Source organism: Micromys minutus (assembly GCF_963924665.1).
Source record: "Micromys minutus genome assembly, chromosome: 1".
Classification (NCBI taxonomy): Eukaryota; Metazoa; Chordata; class Mammalia; order Rodentia; family Muridae; genus Micromys; species Micromys minutus.
In genome coordinates, this window is record NC_137969.1 from 150,987,274 (window position 1) to 151,004,509 (window position 17,236).

The 17,236-nt window shown below is 42.9% G+C and overlaps 1 protein-coding gene across 4 annotated transcripts in view; it reads left to right on the forward strand.

Annotated features, from left to right (window-relative positions):
- The window catches only part of TTC27 (tetratricopeptide repeat domain 27), a 129,353-nt gene that overhangs the window by 8,220 nt on the left and 103,897 nt on the right, over positions 1 to 17,236 (forward strand). For all 4 annotated transcript variants that reach the window (XM_080909710.1, XM_080909711.1, XM_080909712.1 and 1 more), the window contains 4 exons: positions 4,117 to 4,219; positions 9,661 to 9,825; positions 13,059 to 13,192; positions 17,082 to 17,194. In XM_080909710.1, coding sequence (XP_080765836.1) covers positions 4,117 to 4,219; positions 9,661 to 9,825; positions 13,059 to 13,192; positions 17,082 to 17,194 — 515 coding nt within the window. The remainder of the gene's footprint in view (positions 1 to 4,116; positions 4,220 to 9,660; positions 9,826 to 13,058; positions 13,193 to 17,081; positions 17,195 to 17,236) is intronic.

Genomic DNA, 17,236 nt, shown 5'->3' on the forward strand with positions numbered 1-17,236 from the left:
ATCCCTGAGATCAGAGTACACATGTAAGTGCAGAAAAGTTGGGATAGTCTCTGATGGGAAAGCTGTAGCACTTTAGAAGCTGTGAATTATGTGCAGCTGAGCAAGGAGTCAGGGTTATTGAACAGGCTCAAGAAGGAGGCAGGTTTAGCTGCTCTCAGTAGGAGCAGCCTCTGTAGGGGGAGTAGTTTTCAGGCTGTAGGCATGCCTGTGGGAGTGCAGGAGAAAGCCACCGTGGTGGACATTTTTTGTACACAGTATCAGCAACCCCATATGGACCAGGGAAGGCTTTGCCATTTCTCTGAACCTCACCTGGAGAAGGCCTTGTCATTTTCCATAGCTCTAAGGCACTAGAATCCCTGATGTGGTCATGTCTATGTCAAACAATACACATTCACTTAAGATTTCACATGTTCTATGTGTTAGTGTGCATCACATGCATGCATGGTACCTGCAGAGACCAGAAGGTTCTTAGATTAGACACCATGTGGGTACTGGGAGTCAAACCCAAGTCCTCTGGAAGAGCAGCTAGTTCTCTTAATTTTGGAACTATCTCTCCAAACCTCACCCCCTTTAGTGGGATGATGAAGAACTACAGTAGCCCTCTTTTATACATTTATTTTGTTTTTAATTAATCATGTGTATGTGTGTCTCTGTGTGGGGCATGCAGGTGAGTGCACATGCTGCAGGAGGCCAGAGGCCTTGAGTGCCTTTGGAACTGGGATTTACATGAAGTTGTAAGCCTCCTGATGTGTGGGAACCAAGCTTGAGGGCTCTGTGAGAGCAGCAAACACTCTTAAGAGATACACAGTTCCTTTAGCCCCTGTGTGGTTCTCTCATTGATGCTGAAATACTGTTTCCCTCCTAAGTGGTCAAGTGGCATTGCATACGTATGTAAGTTAATTTCAGCCTTGGAAGTTATTTCAGTAATGATGGACAAACCTAGGGTCTTGCACCTGTCAGGCAAGCTCTGCCCATGGGTTAGACAGCAGCCCCATTTTAAATTAATTTTTGAGCGAATCAACTCTGTAGTGTGATTTATTTTGTGTGTTTGGCCCTTTAAAGGATCCTCAGTGGCTAGTGACTCTTTGGGGATGCTTAGCCATTAGAACTGCTTGGCCGTATCACCTTTAGTGTCTGGGAATAGGAGAGGACATAAAAAAGCCAGCAGAGGCTGAGACAGAGGTGGGAGTAGGATGAAAGTCAGAGAAGAGGAGGTTCCAGGAGACAGAAAAGTAGGGTCAGAGAGTAAGGTCAGAATGGAAACAGGAGAAGCTGAGCTGAACCAGGGAAGATATTGTTAGGAGACAGGAGAAGAATGCAGAAGAATCCACAAAGTACCAAAAAGAAAAACATAAAGAAAAGCTACACAACTCCTTAAAGAAATGTTTCCCAGTATTTACTCTGATATTTGAACATCTATACATCCCCCACCCCTGCCCTGTCTACTCAATCCTTGCGCTAGAATTAGTAACATGTACTGAGTAAGCTTTAGCCTTAAAATGTAGACCACAGTTCTCTAGTCATCTCTCCTCAGCTGTGTGAATTTAGGCAGGTAATTTCTAGCAGTTTCCTTACTGTAAATTAGAACGAGAGACAGGTAGAGCTCAGCAGTAGAGCACTTGCCTAACTACCATGGTGAGACCATAGGATCGGTGCCCAGCACTGAAAAAAAGAAGTGGAGGGAACCTCAAACAGAATGAATTGCTATTTGACTGTCTGCTGACCCTGCAGCGGAGAAGGTTCTTGACTTATTGGTCAGTCTTTGCTGACTGAAAGTAAGTGCCTTCACAGGAGGGAAGGTGAAGAGACTTCTTCCTGCAGTAAGATGTCAGTTTCTGTTTCTGTCAGTACCTCAGTTTTTCTGTTCTAAGCTGTTTCCCTTCCCAGTAGGGCTGAAGGGAGAGCTCTCACCTGTTCTACACTCCTCCCTAGAGTCAGAAATAACAAATTAACTGAGTTAGTTCCTTAGGAATTCTGTAATATAATTCAGGATAGTAAGCTTTTTTATCCATGACTTACTAATTTAGATGGCCCAGTATGTACTCATACTTAATATTTTAATAGCACCTTTATATATGTATTGTGATGCATATTTGCCTTGTACCTATATAATGAATATATACAGGAGAATACCTAGATCAACCTGTTATGACCTGTCCTAGAGGAAGGTGAGGATGGGGCAATAGAACAGAGACTGTGTGTTACTGTGGGGATATGCACAGTGCATTTGTGTGTAGGTGTGTGTTTGTGTAGAGGTCGATGCTTGCTGTCTTTCTTCATTGCTTTTCATTTGTTTTATTTTATTTTATTGTTTTGCTTCTAAGACAGGGTTTGTCTGTGCAGCCCTAGATGTCTTGGAGTTCACCATGTAGAACAGGCTGGCCTTAAACTCAGAGACTGACCTGCCTTCTTGAGTGTGCCTGGCTTTTCCACTTATTTATTTTTTTATCTTGACTCATGTTTATTTGTAAAAACAGCACAGGACACTGGTCATCTGCACTAGTGTGCAGGTGGGTGTGTCACAGCAGTCTGTCTGTCTGCACACTGGCAGGAGCCTTCTCTATGGGGCCTTCACAGGGGCCTGAGCACATTTGGGAGCCTGAGCTGGAGCCGAAGCCTGGCCCTTAGCTGGAGCTTTGGCCTCTGCCTTGGTTTGAACCTTGGGCTTTGGTTGGCAGAGCCTAAGACCCTTGGACATGTAGCTTTGAATCTGCTTCCCAAGCTTGGGGTGAGTGAAGAAAACTGGACAGATGAGTTTGTGGCTGGGGCCCTTTGGTGTCTTGGGCTTGATGGCCTCTGCACGTGCAGTCACTGCCTTTGCATTGTTGACCTGTGTCTCAGTCAGGGTTTCTATTCCTGCACAAATTCATGACCAAGAATCAAGCTGGGGGATGAAAGGGTTTATTCAGCTTACACTTCCACACTGCTGTTCATCACCAAAGGAAGTCAGGACTGGAACTCAAGCAGGTCAGGAAGCAGAAGCTGATGCAGAGGCCATGGAGGGATGTCACTTACTGGTTTGCTTCCCCTGGCTTGCTCAGCCTGCTTTCTTAAAGAACCCAGGTCTACCAGCCCAGGGATGGCACCACCCATTAAGGGTTGGGCCCTCTCCCTTGATTACTAGTTGAGAAAATGCCTTACAGCTGGATCTCATGTAGACATTTCCTTAAGGGAGGCTCCTTTCTCTGTGCTAACTCCAGCTTGTGACTGGGGTTTCTTGATGTCATTTCTGTACCATTTGTGGGACTGGTTGTGTATGGTGTGGTTCTTGGACTTGGCCTTGTCTGTACAGTAACCCGAGGCTCCTGCAGTGCCTGGGACTGGCCCGTCTTCGTTTAATTTTTGAGACACGGTCTTTTACTGAATCTGGCTTATTGATTTGACTGGGTTGGCCAATAAGATCCAGGCATCCATTGATCCCCACTCACCTAAACCAGTGTTGAGGGTGCAGATGTGAGTCAGTTATACTGTTACAGCTTCTTCTGCCACCGTTGGCCTGTCCTCCTCTCTCTATCTCTCTGATTCCCCCCCCTCTTTGTGTGTGTGTGTGTGTGTGTGTGTGTGTGTGTGTGTGAATCTGAAGCTCTCGTTTCTGCTAGGCTTGCTGGCCATTGAGCTCCTGAGACCCTTTTTTGTCTGACCCCCAGTTCTGAATTATAGTGACCTGTGATTTTATGTGGGTGATGGTGATTTGATTTGACCTCATGTCTGTGCAGCAACTGCTCTTACCTGCCGAGCTGTTGCCCTGCTCCTTGTTAATCTTAATGAAGAGGTGTGGCCAAGCAAAACCAAATAGTGACTAAAGGAAAAGCTGCCATGTGCTCTGTGGGTAGCTCAGTTAAGTTGTTGATACTGGGTTGTGAAGAGTGCCAAGGCAGAGTAGGATGCTTGTCAAAGTCATTTTAAGAGAGAGGCTAAGTCTGAAGCAAGTTCAGAAAGCATATGGCTGAAGGGTCTATGGTGGCAGGTTTTGACACTGTTTAGAACACGCATGGATGATAAAGCTTATCAAGGAATACGTTTCTTGAGTGTAAAAGTATTACAAAAATTTGTCTCAACATAAAGTTTTTCTCCGAAGAGTTTCTCAATTTCATCTGACATGGTGCTTTTTTCTAGAGCTTGCCTTGGTGGACTTTGAGATATGTGAACATTCACCAACAGTTGCTTGAGGAGCGATCATCTCAGCTTTTTGCTCTTGCCAAAAACTGTATTGATCAAGGTATGTAGCATATTTTAAAAACATTCCTTATTCACTTGCTATTGTATATGTGTGCAGACATCCGCGTGCCTGTGATGTGTTCATGGAGGTCAGAGGACAGCTTTGGAGTAGACACTCCTATTCCACCTTTTGTGGAAGTTGGGAGTCAAACTCAGGCTGCTGGGCTCCCACCGTGAGCATCGTTTACCATCTGCTGAGCCATCTTGTTGGCCTGCTTACTTGCTTACTTGAGACAGGTTTTGCTGTGTAGACTTGGCTGGCCTAGAATTCACTGTTTTTTTCAGGTTGGCCTCAAACTCATAATCCTGCTTCGGTTGGCATTATAGGTGCTGGCTGCCCATCCATTTAGAAGATTTTTGTTTGACATGCATGTATCCAGTTTAATTTTTTGTCTGAGAGGTTTCACTTGAATATATCTTTTGACTAATAATTATGGCTTCCCATTTGAACTTGTTTCTTTTTCTTCTGGATGGGTTCCGTCATGAATTGCTAGGTGCCAAGTACTGAATTCCTTCTTTTTGTTTTCTGTGGTATTGAGGTTCAAGGCCAGGGCCTCACAGGTGTAGGTGGGTACTTTGCCTCCCAGCAGCATTTCTTGTTCACCTTTTTTGGCCTTTTGAGTTTTAAAAAACACAATGCCAGGCATAGTGGTACATACCTTTAATTTTAGCACTTGATCTGCAGAGGTCCAGGGAGAGCTCTGTAAGTTTAAGACCTTGGTCTGCATAGTGTTTTATATAGTTAGACCATGTCTCCCCTCCCACCTCTTTTCCCTGAGACAGGGTTTCTCTGTGTATTCCTGGCTGACCTGGAACTCACAGAGATCCTTCTGTCTCTACTTCCTGAGTGCTGAGATCAAAGGTGTGTGCCACCGTCTCCCTAGCTATGACCTTGTCTTTAAAAAACAAAAAGGATCATCAGTTTTGTTTTTATTACCTGCTTAGAAAGAAGTATTCTATGTAGATCATTATCATCTGTCTGTCTATAGAAAGGGTCTGACTATATAGACAAGACTCTCAGAGTAGGAATCTGCCAACCTCTGCCTTCTGAGTAATGAAATTAAAGTATTGGAATTGAACAGCATGCATGCTACCATGCCCAGGTAGGCTACTATTATTTTTACCATAAATTACATAAAGGTATTCTTAATATTTTCTGTTTTTTGGTGTAAGAAATTTTATTGGAAACAAATATAAACTTCATTTCTTCTTATTATTTTTAACAGGCTTAACTATAGTTGGAGTAAACTGAGATAAATTATACCTGGATTAGGAAATTATTTTTTTTCCTTTGAAGAACCAGAAGGAAAGCTTGATTTTAGACATTTGATAGAACATGGTTTACTGAGGATGGCAGTGGAAGGCACTTTTGCATTTGTCTTATTGTTTTAATAGTTTATAACATTAAACAGGAACATGTCCTAAAACATGAAGGAGAGGCAGATTTCGTGTTTGCCAGGGCTCCTTGCTGCTCTTGCATTCCCTCACATTCCCTGGGAAAGCCTCTGGGGAGAGGAGGACATTGGTTTCCAGTTTCCCTTGCTTGTAGAATGGCTTTTCTTGCAAAAATTGTCTTGACTGGAGAGATGCTCAGTGCTCTTCCAGAGGGTCTGAACTCAGTTTCCAGGACATGGTGGCAGCTCACAGGAGAGCCAGAGTTCTCTTCTGGTCTCTTCAGACATCTACTTTGATGAGCATAGAATCACACACATGTATATGTAATTAAAATGAAAAATAAAATTATAACAAAATTACCAAACAAAATACCTTGGTGTGAACGAGTATTTGAATATGTATGTATCAAATGTATCTGATTTATTTTTAAAGCTTATTTTGTTTTACTTTTTATGTGTGAGAGTTTTGCCTACATGTATGTATATGTCTGACCTACATGTTTAAGGTGTCTTCACAGGCCAGGAGAGGGCATCGTATCCCCTAGAACTGGAGTTAGACGGTAGTAAGCTGCCATGGGAGGACTAGGAAATTGAACATGGGTCCTTTGGAAGAGCAGCCAGTGCTCCTAACCCTGACAATATTTTTTATGTAACAAAATTGAACAAGTTACCTTTTTTCTTCAGTACTTAGCTTTCCTGGTTCTGCGTAGAGTGGGGTCTAGAGAAGAGTAGTTAGTACGTAGTGCTTCTGAGAGACATGGGGGGATAGAGGCCTCCATAAAGGTCTGTCTGAGTTAGTGGAACCATTAGAGAAGGTTCGGGACAACAGAGCGTATGTTAACCTGTATGTGTGGCCTTCAGTCTCCGCACTGGTGTTGCTTAGATGTGACATTCTCTTCAGAATGAAGAGGTGGGACGTGGAGAAGTGAGGACACAGTACCTACTTAGTAGGCAGTGTGCCGACTTCTGTTTATAGCAAATGAAAACGCTGTAAACTCACTCTTTCCTGGTTTATGCCATCACATGTTTTTTGAAATGAGTGAGCTTACTCTAAAAGAACCGGGCAAAGGAACAGCCTTGTAGTTCATGAAGCAGGACAGAGTTTTGAAGGCCAGGGAGGATGCACTGAATGTCATGATGGTGATGGGGAGTGAAGAGAGCGTTTGGAAGAGAGCGGTGCGACCCCAGCCCACTGTTGCACTTTATATAACGACAGCTGCATTGTACCCCAAAGGCTGTTACACAGTTCCTTACACTTAAGATGCTTTTGTGGAAGTTGGTTATTGAGAAGGAAGGCCAGGCGTTATTATTAGGAGTTGTGTTTTGTTTATAAAGCATACCTAATTTGCTGTAATTTTGATAAAGTTACATTTATTCCTCTTCCATATTGTCCCATATTTATACCTGTATTTATTGCTACATCTATAATATATCTTAGTGACTACTCTTTGCAAGGAATAGCCTTCATTATAAAAAAACCCCATGATCCTTTAAAAGGTTGGAATCACACTGCATATGCTTTATAGGAAATTTTTTTCCCCTAGAAGTACATTTCTAGAAGTTAAAATTCAGTTCAAAAGCAGGAATGGTTAGCTGAGATATTGAAAACCTGTCTGTAGGTGACTCAGAACCCCTTGCTTTGCTTTGCAACCAAGAATTTTTATGTTGTTCTTCTAGGCTAATCACTTTATCTGGTCACAAATTGGTGGCTTTACATAATTAGACATTTTAGCTATGTCTGAAGTGCTCTGTAATATTTCATAAATAATTTTATTTAAAAATATTTTGTTCAGGAGGATATTACATTTGAATTATTGCCCTTGAAGAATCATCAGAAATTGTCAGGAATTTTGAGCTTGTGAGACGTGAGAGGGTCTCGTGAAGAGCTGAGATCTGCTTATTTGGGTCCAGGAATGTCACCGCATCGGCTCCACTTTGCCGGGCATGTCACATTTATGAGAGGAATAGGTAGGAATCAAGAAGCATGCTCCTCTGCACAGTGTGAGGCATTCTTTGGGATGGTGAACTAGATAGAACCACAGTTCCACAGTTCACTGTTGGATCAGATACTGAAAATTGATTGCATGGAGTGTGTGACGTGGAATATTACAGTTTGAACTCATGAAGACACTGCCTAAACAAACATGTGAAAATATTTTGTGAGTGAGTTCTGTAGTGTCTTCTCCCCACAGCTATGTGACTCTGCAGTTAGGGTGTTCTCACAGCCAAAGACTGATGTATTCAATGATAAAATTTCTTTTTGATACTTTGGAATGTGTATTATTAAATATACCACTTAAGAAAGCACTAAAAAATCCCTTGGGAAGAGATTTTGCATTTAGCTTGTGTCTTAAATGTATGGGTTGATATTTTGTCTAGAAGGTCATGAGTATGAATTGCAACAGAGAACTTACATAGTACTAATAAGTGTATGTCTGTTGGCTCAGTATGTTCCTCTTTTACTTAAGCCTACCAGAGTCTACCAGAGCTGAAATCCTGTTTACAGTTGACTCAGCTGTCGACTAGCTGGTTCTTGAATCCTGTTAGTTCTTCCCCAAGGGTATCTGTCTCCCTTTCCGTTCCTGCGCCAGTATCCTTGTCTGAAATCTTTTGATTTGGACAGGCCCTCTAGAGACCATCCTGTCTAGCTAAATCATTTGACAGAGTCAAGTTGACTGAGATACACCTGTGCACACACTGCAGAAAGAGAAGAGAAAATCCTGTCCCCTGAGGGGACGACAGAGTGATGGTCTGGGCTTTCCAGCTTCAAAGCCTCCTTCAAGTGCCTTATCCTGAACCAGCTCAGCTGTTTGGATGTACTTCAATTGTTCTTCCCTGTGTACTATTCCCAAATCTGCACCTCGGTGTAGAACAGAGCACTGATGTGGACATTTCTTTTTCTCATGATTTATCATGCAAGACTTGCTTTCTTGTGGGAAGGTGCCTGCCCTTGGGAATAATCAGTTCTCTCTCTCTCTCTACTTTTAACTCTTGCAAGTTCTATACACTGTCAGTAGCTTAACTAACATTACATAGTTTTTTCTTTGAATAGTTTTAAGATCTTGCAACTTTTGCTTTGAACCAGAGGTTCCCAGTAGTTCCATGCCCGAGTCCTCATTGAGTCTCACTTCTCAGGCCCGACCCTAATACAGAGTCCCACACACCTCTGGAGCCCAGTCTCAGCCACTCACACAGCCTAGCTCATCCACGCAACTCCCTTCCATTGGTGGTTTACTACCACCTGTTCTCCAACTCTGTCCCGGGGTATTTCTGAGCCCAAAAATCCCAAACAAACACAACTCTACAGCCCGATAGCTTTTCATACAGGTTTGTATATTCAACTCTCAATCCACAAACCCTCTACACAACAAGATTACATCAAATAGACAAAAATATAAACTGCCCTTCTATATGAGATGTTAGACCTATAAAATCCTTAATGTTCATAGCTTTTTAGCACCAATAAATTCCACCTGGGTCCAGCTGGTCCTTGCATAGCTTGTCAGAAATGCTGTAGTAGAGAATTCTGTTGCAGGGAACCAGTTGGATATCCCGTTCCATGAGAAGTCCTGAACCCTGAAGTATCTGATAGTACTTTGCTCTTTACTCTGTACAGTTAATTTTGATAATCATTTATCTCAGATGTTTTGTTGCTAGGCTATTATCCTCTCTTGTTTTATTTACTTTAAAATTAAAAAATTACGTTACATTAATGTGTGTGTGTGTGTGTGTGTGTGTGTGTGTGTGTGTGTGTGTGTGTGTCTGTCTGTGCTCTGCTCTACACCGGTACCTAGGAAGGATCAATGCTGTGAATAGCGTCTCCCAGGACTAATTGTATGGATATAGAAGGCTGTGTATAGAGAGTCTTAGCTATGTATTTGGAGCATATAAATCTCAGGGAATCTCAGCTGTTAATTAATGTTGTACTTGTGTTTCTTTCTGTATTTAAACTTCTTCAAAATAATTAACCCTGTGATGCATACTTTACTGTTTGGCATTCTACACTGCACACATCTTAATTGTTAGTATTTCATCTTTTGTCTCACAGTGATGAAGAAAGAGAATTTATTTGAAGGTGATTCAGGTCGCCTTTTAGCTATTCAATTTCATCTGGAATGTGCACATATATTTTTATATTATTATGAATATAAAGAAGCAAAAGACCAGTTCAGTACTGCTAAAGACATCAGCAAGTTACAGATTAACCTAACAGGTAAGAATTTATTTTTCATGGATACTCAATTTAAATTTATAGTAAGGCTAGTATGTATGTTGGCAGTTTATATTGTATTTTGTGTTTGATTTTTTTTCCTGTCTTGGATATATTATATTCACATTTCAAATTTTATCTCCTTTCCCCTCCATAAGCCCCCATCCCCTCCCCTATGCCGGTCCCCTCCCCCTGCCTCTCCACCCTGACATTCTCTTACATTGGGGCATTAAGTGTTGGTGGGACCAAGGGCTTCTCTTCCCATTGATGCCCAACAAGGTCATCCTCTGCTACATGTGCAGCTGGAGCCTTGGGTTCATCCATGTGTACTCTTTGGGTAGTGGTTTAGTCCCTGGTTGGTTGGTATTGTTGTTCTTATGGGGTTTCAGACTTCTTCAGCTCCTTCAATCCTTTTTCTAACTCCTCCATTGGGGACCCCATTCTCGGTTCAGTAGTTGGCTGTGAGCACCCGCCTCTGTATTTGTCATGATCTGACAGAACCTCTCAGGAGACAGCTATATCAGGCTCCTATCAGCATGTATTTCTTGGCATCAGCAATATTGTCTGGTTTGGTGGCTGGCATTTGATGTTTTTGTTCTTTGGTTGTGAGCTATAGCCTTTATCGGCTGAGCTATCTCTCCAGTCCTTTTGATTTTTTTTTAAGTGTAGAGCTAGACTGACTAGATGTAAAGCAAACTTGCTGGGCTGTTTATAATCTTCCATCTTCTAGAGTTTTCTATCTCTATCTTACCTCTATCTCCATCTCTATCTCTATCTCTATACATATCAGGTTGGCCTTGAACTTGTGATAGTCTAGAATTAGTCTCTAGTGCTGGAATTTGAGATGTCCTACCATATTTGGTCTAGTTTTTAATTTTCTAGAGCCTACTTATTTTTTTATTTCACGATGCATCTTAAAGATTTTATGTAAAAATTTTATAGAACAAATTTGTAATTACATTTTGTCCTTTTTCATAGAATCCATTCCTTGTTCTAAAATGTTTTGTGGTCACGGCAGCCAGGCAGCACATGGATGGACCTTGGACACTTTGGTTCTGATACACTCTCCAGGTTATCCCGCCCCCATGTATTGCTCATTCTTGTGACTGCCTCCCATTGTCCCCATCCTTTGTTACAGTCCATATTGTAGCTTAGGTGTTTCTTCGGTGCTGGAGAGATGGCTCAGTGATTAAGAGCACTGACTACTCTTCTAGAGGACTGGGGTTCAATACCCAGCACCCACATGGTAGCTCAAAGCTGTCTGTGACTCCTGTCTCAGGTATTTGACATCCACATTCAGACATGTGCTGGCAAAACACTGATGTATATAAAAGAAAAGTCAATAACACACCTTTAATTTCAGCACTGGGAGGCAGAGGCAGGTACGTAGATCTCTGAGTTCAAGGCCAGCCTGGTCTACAGAGTAGGTTTCATGACATCTGGAGGTGTGGGGGAGGAGAGAGAGAGAACACCAACTGAAATATAGCAAGTGCTCAATATTGCAAGGAACAAGTGAAGTTCTGAGTGAATGTGTTCTTTTTGACAAGGACGTGGCCATGTCAGCGAGCCAGTGCTTCAGTCTCATTGGGGTGGGGGTGGGGAGCAATGCCTTCCTTGGATGAGACTCAGAGCAATGGCAGAGCTTTCCTCAGGCTCAAGTGTAACTGTTGATAGTGTGGGGAAAGTGTCCACTGAGCTTTCTCCTCTTAAATGTTCACAGCTTACAAACCACGCCCCTGCATAGCCTGCACCTACCCCAAGGCTTCCTCCTTGTTCAGTTGAGTATAATAGCCCTGCCTCCTTGTTTATCAGTATAGAGCAACCATCCTTGTTATCTGTATGTGATCACCCTGTTCAACTGTGAATCACAAACATGCTGAGCTTCCAAGGTGCTGTGGCTTCTGCATCCTAGGGCCCATACAACCCCATCCCAGCTGTTCTGACCATCTGTCCATGGGTTTGTCATTTTCTTTACCCCTGCTCCTCTCCCTAGTTAGGTTACCTTCTGAAGCTATACAGGACGTGCACTGTGAGTGTCTTGAAAGGATGAGTGACAGACTTTTGTACCACGTGCTGCTCTGTCCTGTTACAGATGTTGGATGACAGGTTCAGGCTGAACATCCCTAGACTGCTGTTCCATGCTAGACCTAGAGCGTCAGCCCCAATGCTCCGTCCCTATTACTGAGTCAGTATTACTCAGGAAAGTACGTTACAGTGTTTGTGTGGGAAAAGCTATTTCATATATACTTTATAGTTTGGAGCAGTACCATAAATAACTTGGAGTTGTATCTGTATTTAACAGTATAGTTGTATATAATAAATCTATGGGGCTCATTGCAGAGGTTTTTAAAAAAATTTTTTTTGTTAGAGATTTTTCGGGGATTAAGTATTAACGACATGGTGCCTTATATTTTCAGTTTTAATCAGTTATATATTTAATGGCTATTACAGTTTTTTAAATTTTTTCCCTTATATACTCACAAATGAAACGGAGAAGCAGATTGTTTTCCCCACAGAGCTATAGACTTAGTCTAAAGAAATAAGCTCTTAAGCCACGTCACTGGCCATCTTGAGCATGACGTGTTTCCAGAGTTGAAAGTTACTCAGAGCCAGAGTCCTCTCAGGGTAGGAAGCAGATTTTATCGGCTGCTCTTAGTAAAGCCCACATTTTCCAGAGAATGGATGTTGAAACTTTTGCGTCTCTTCAAAGTCATCTGAAAATAGCTCTTCTGCAATGTATTACTGCAGAGACATAAAGAAGAAATGTTGGTATCATGAGAAGCCAGATGGGGTACTCGCCTGGGATTTAGCAGTGGAGGCTCCAGCTAAGTGCTGGCTTTAATGCAGAGGACCCTGTGATCCTGAGTGAGTGGTGACAAGGGTGAGCCCCTGTCTTTCCACATGTGTGTATGTACACACACACACACACACACACACACACACACTCAGTGTATGTGTATGATGTGCATGTGTGAATTCTAACTGCAGCACTTAAGTTATTCTTTTCAGCAGAGAGTAAAAATAAGCAAAGATGGGGATTGGGAATCTCACGTCAGAAGTCTTGGGTATGAGCCTTGGCACCGTAGCTCATTGGCTTTGGATTATCTGACATAATTAATTTTAACATTGCTAGGCCTCAGGTCTTTCACATGTGAATGGAAAAAATATTATTCATCATGATTGTGCTATAAATCTGCCTGAAAAATCCACAGGTAAGATTTTATTTTAATTTTTAGGTGCTTTGGGAAAAAGGACACGATTCCAGGAAAATTATGTGGCACAGCTGATTGTAGATGTCCGGAGAGAAGAGGCTGCCCCTTCCAGTCGTGAGTTCAGCCCAACGCCCACCCCCCAGGAGTGTTTAGCCAAGGTGAGTTGTTCAACTCCTGTCACTGTCTCAGGAGGTGAGTATCACAAAGCCTGAGGGATGAAAAGGGACAGACTGTAAGAGCCTTTGTGATGTTGTTTATTTTGACCTAAAATGGGGATAAGCATGATTTTTTTTTTCTTTTATAATTCTTTCGAGGAAGGAAGGATTTATTCTGGCTTACAGTTTGAAAGGATACATTTTACTGCAGCGGGTGCCAGCTGCACCCACAGTCAGACAGCACAGCTCCCTTACAGTGTAGTAGGCATGAGTTAACAGTGCTGCTGTGCTCCCCCTTGACATATAAAAGGCAGACAGAGTAAGGACCACCTACTGCCGTACCCGTTTGCCTTATTTTGTTTTTTTCCTTTTGGAGCAGAGACGATTGGCCTTTAGCTGTTGCCTCTCCTACTTTAGCCTCCTAATTGCTACAACTGGGTTAGGTCAAAGAACCCTGATGGGGGTTATTGAGGGAATGGCGGAGGGACAGACACACAGATACATATGCAGTTAAGCTGGGTTCAGGTTGACAGTCTGCTAGCTCTGTACCCTGGAACTGTAGTGTGTCTATTAGGTACAGCACAGGGTTTGGGAGGAAGTCTGTAGGTGAACAGTCTTAGGCTGTGAACATCCAGGAACAGCAGGGGGCAGTTGCTAATCTCTACACACACTGATCAACGGTCTGTTCACACTTATCCTTGGGCTCCTGACAAAAGCTTTGCCGCTCCTTTTGGCCTGGCCCATTTTGCCATTTTCCTATGGCTCTGAGGTATTCTTTGGTGTTCTTGGCACTTCCGAGCCCATGTCAGCAATGCACAGGGCTTCGCTCACTCAGGGCTGCCCTGCTCCCTGCGCTGGGATGGTAGGCATGAGCCACCACACCCAGTTCTATATTAGCCCATTTAGTTAGTCTTCTGTGGATATTTTTTAACATTCACAGTCTTGTCATTTCTCTGGCTTCTCCTAAATACATAAATCAACGACCAGAATTCCTTTTCTCTCATTTTATGATCTGCCTTCTTCTTGATCACTATTGGGTTGCTTGCTGCTTTGGTATGCTTTTTCACATGTCTAATGAATTCTTTTCTTGTGAACTTTAAGAGTCTAGGATGGTTGCTTTCATGGAGACTGCGAACATGTCTTCATTTGCCAGAGATTCCTACACTTCCAGTTTTATATGTTAATTAAATGTTTTTAAAGATTTATTTTTACTTTGTGTGTATGTGTGTTTGCCTGCACATATATCTGTGTACCACATGTGTGTAGTGATCATAGAAACCAACAGAGGGAATTGCATCCTCTGGAACTAGAGCTGTCACGTGGTCGGGAACGGAAGCTAGCTCTGGGAGAGCAGTCAGTGCTTTTCACTCTCGAGCTGTCTCTGCAGCTCTTCATTGTTCTTTTATTGACTTTAATGTCTTTAGCGGCCTTGCTTTGTACACTTCATTTTAGAACCTATAAGTAAATTCACCTTAAGTACACTGAGTATCAAATTTGTCTTCTGGGAGGCTAGGGCTGAGGGAGAGGGAAGAGCTGTCATTCAGTTCATTCTGAGGAGTGCATCTCAGTCAGGGTTTTATTGCTGTGATGAAACACCATGACCAAAAAGCAAGTAAGGGGGGAAGGGGTTTGTTTGGCTTATATTTCCAAATCATAATTCATCACTGGAAGAAGTCAGGACAGGAACTCAAGCAAGGCAGGAGCTGTGCAGAGGCCGTGGAGGGATGTCACTTACTGGCTTGTTTCCCCTGGCTTGCTCAGCCTGCTTTCTTACGGAATCGAGGATAGGGTGGGACAACCCACAGTGGGCTGCACCATCACCATTGATCACTAGTTGGGAAAATGCCCATAGCTGGATCTCATGGAGGCATTTCCTCAACTCGGGCTCCTTTCTCTGGAATGGCTCTAGCTTGTGTCGATACATAGAACCAGCCAGTACAGACAGACGCCTCTGATAGGAACACTGGTGAGAGTTCCAGTTCACTCACTCTTTGTGGTTCCTTTCATAGGGAGCAACTGTTGGTCATAGAAGGGTGAATGAAGAAGAGGGTCTTAGAAACCCAGAATGTACGTGGAACTGTGACTGTGTGTGCTGCTGTGGTTAACACTAGTCAGAGTGTGTAATGTACCTTAATTTCCTCCTCTGTTTCCAGCTGTCCACGCTCCTCATTAAGCTTTATGTTGCCATTTGAGTCTGAGCTTTAGGCTAGAACAGTATCTTGGAAAAGAGATTTAATTCTGAAGTCCAGTCACATAAAAGTTAAGTCTTTCATGATGTGTATGGTGTGTATGTGTATCTGGTGTGAGGTCAGCAGACAACTTTGATGTATGAGTTCAGGTTCTCTAAAGGAAAAGAACTGTTAGAATGAAAAATACACACACACACACACACACACACACACACTTGATATATATATTAAAAGGGGATTATTAGAATTGCTTGCAGGCTGAGATATGTTGATTGTCATCCTGGTTTCTTCAGGACATTTATCATGAGTAGACAAGGAGCTTTGCTAAAGGTCTTTCTAGCTCCTGTTCAGATGCCCATGTGATTTCTGCCTGTATTGATGTTGTGTGATTTTCCCTGTCTGTTCGCCCCAGGGAGCACATAGAAGAAAGACAAAAGAAACCATTTCACCCAGGCCTGGCTCTAAGTAAATGTACTGGGGACTTACAGGAGTGTGGTGAAGGGTTTTAGAGGGACATGGGTGACTCAGGCTTCTGCATCAATCAAGAGCCCACCACAGTGTGGGTGATACTTACATCTCTGAGCTCCTTGCACCACTTGCAGGTTGCTTGACCTGTTGGAGAATCTCTTACTCCCTAGCAATCGTGACTGCTTAAGTGGGCGTGGGTCTGCCTTGTTAGCAATCATGGCTGCTTATGTGGGCATATGAGTCCCAGGAACTGGTTTTAGTAGTGAGTGCCAGGACCTGCTGGGCCACTGTGCCAGCCCTTCTTAAGTTAAGGACATTTGTGTCTTAAGTGGCTGTTCATAGACCTTCTTTTTTGAAGTATCTTCATGCATTTTTGGCTTACTTTTAATTTTGTTGTCTAAGAGTTTTCCATATTCTGAACCCTAGTCCTTTTTAGTTTTTAAAACTTATTTTCCTTATTTTTAAAAAACAGACCATTTTATAGATTTACTAATGAAAGGTACTTTACAGGACCAGTAAGCTTTGGCATAAAGTAGTTTGGCTGACTCTAAGCAGGTGGCTTTGCTGCTGAGAACGGGAGGGCGTTTGACTCCATCTCTTCAGAAGGGCCAGCGTTGTGCTGGCAGTCCACATTCTGGGCGTCAGTCCGAGTGACGGGGAGCCACTCAAGATGTAAGGAGAACCATGACCCCAGGATGGATACATACCCCTCCAGTGATGGGACACAGGGTAGAAAGAGGGCGGTGTTGGGGATGGGCAGGTAGAGAGTGCTAGCAGGTGGGGCCGGTGGTGGGGTTACACTGCAGAGGTCTGCACGTGGGTAGTAGTGATAACTGTCTCTCTCCACCACTTTCACTTCCACAGAGACAGTATGCTGACCATATTTAGACTTTATATAATCTGCAAAGGCTCAGGAGGGTGTGCTACAGAACATGGTACTACATGCCTTCAAAAATCTTAGTATTCAGGAGGCTGAGGTGGGTGAGTTTAAGGCTAGCTTGATCTACCTACTGAATTCAGGCTAGCCAGGGTTACATAGTGAGACCAACAAGAGACAGAATGCCAAACCAAACAGAACAAAAACTCCAAAGTAAATCAAAACAAAAGTAATGTACCTCAGCTTTCCTCCAAGAGACCCACAAAGCACCAGTGCCACCTCCTTTAGCAGTCTACTGAATGAATGAATGAATGAAATATAACTTTTGTTCAAAATATTTTCTTTTGTGTTTCACCAGAATCTTGAGCTCAACGATGATACTGTTCTGAATGAAATAAAGTTAGCAGACAGTGAACAGTTTCAGATGCCAGACCTGTGTGCTGAGGAGCTTGCTGTGATCCTTGGAGTCTGGTATGTTAATGGCTGACTTGGCTGTGTTGAACACCTTCATTA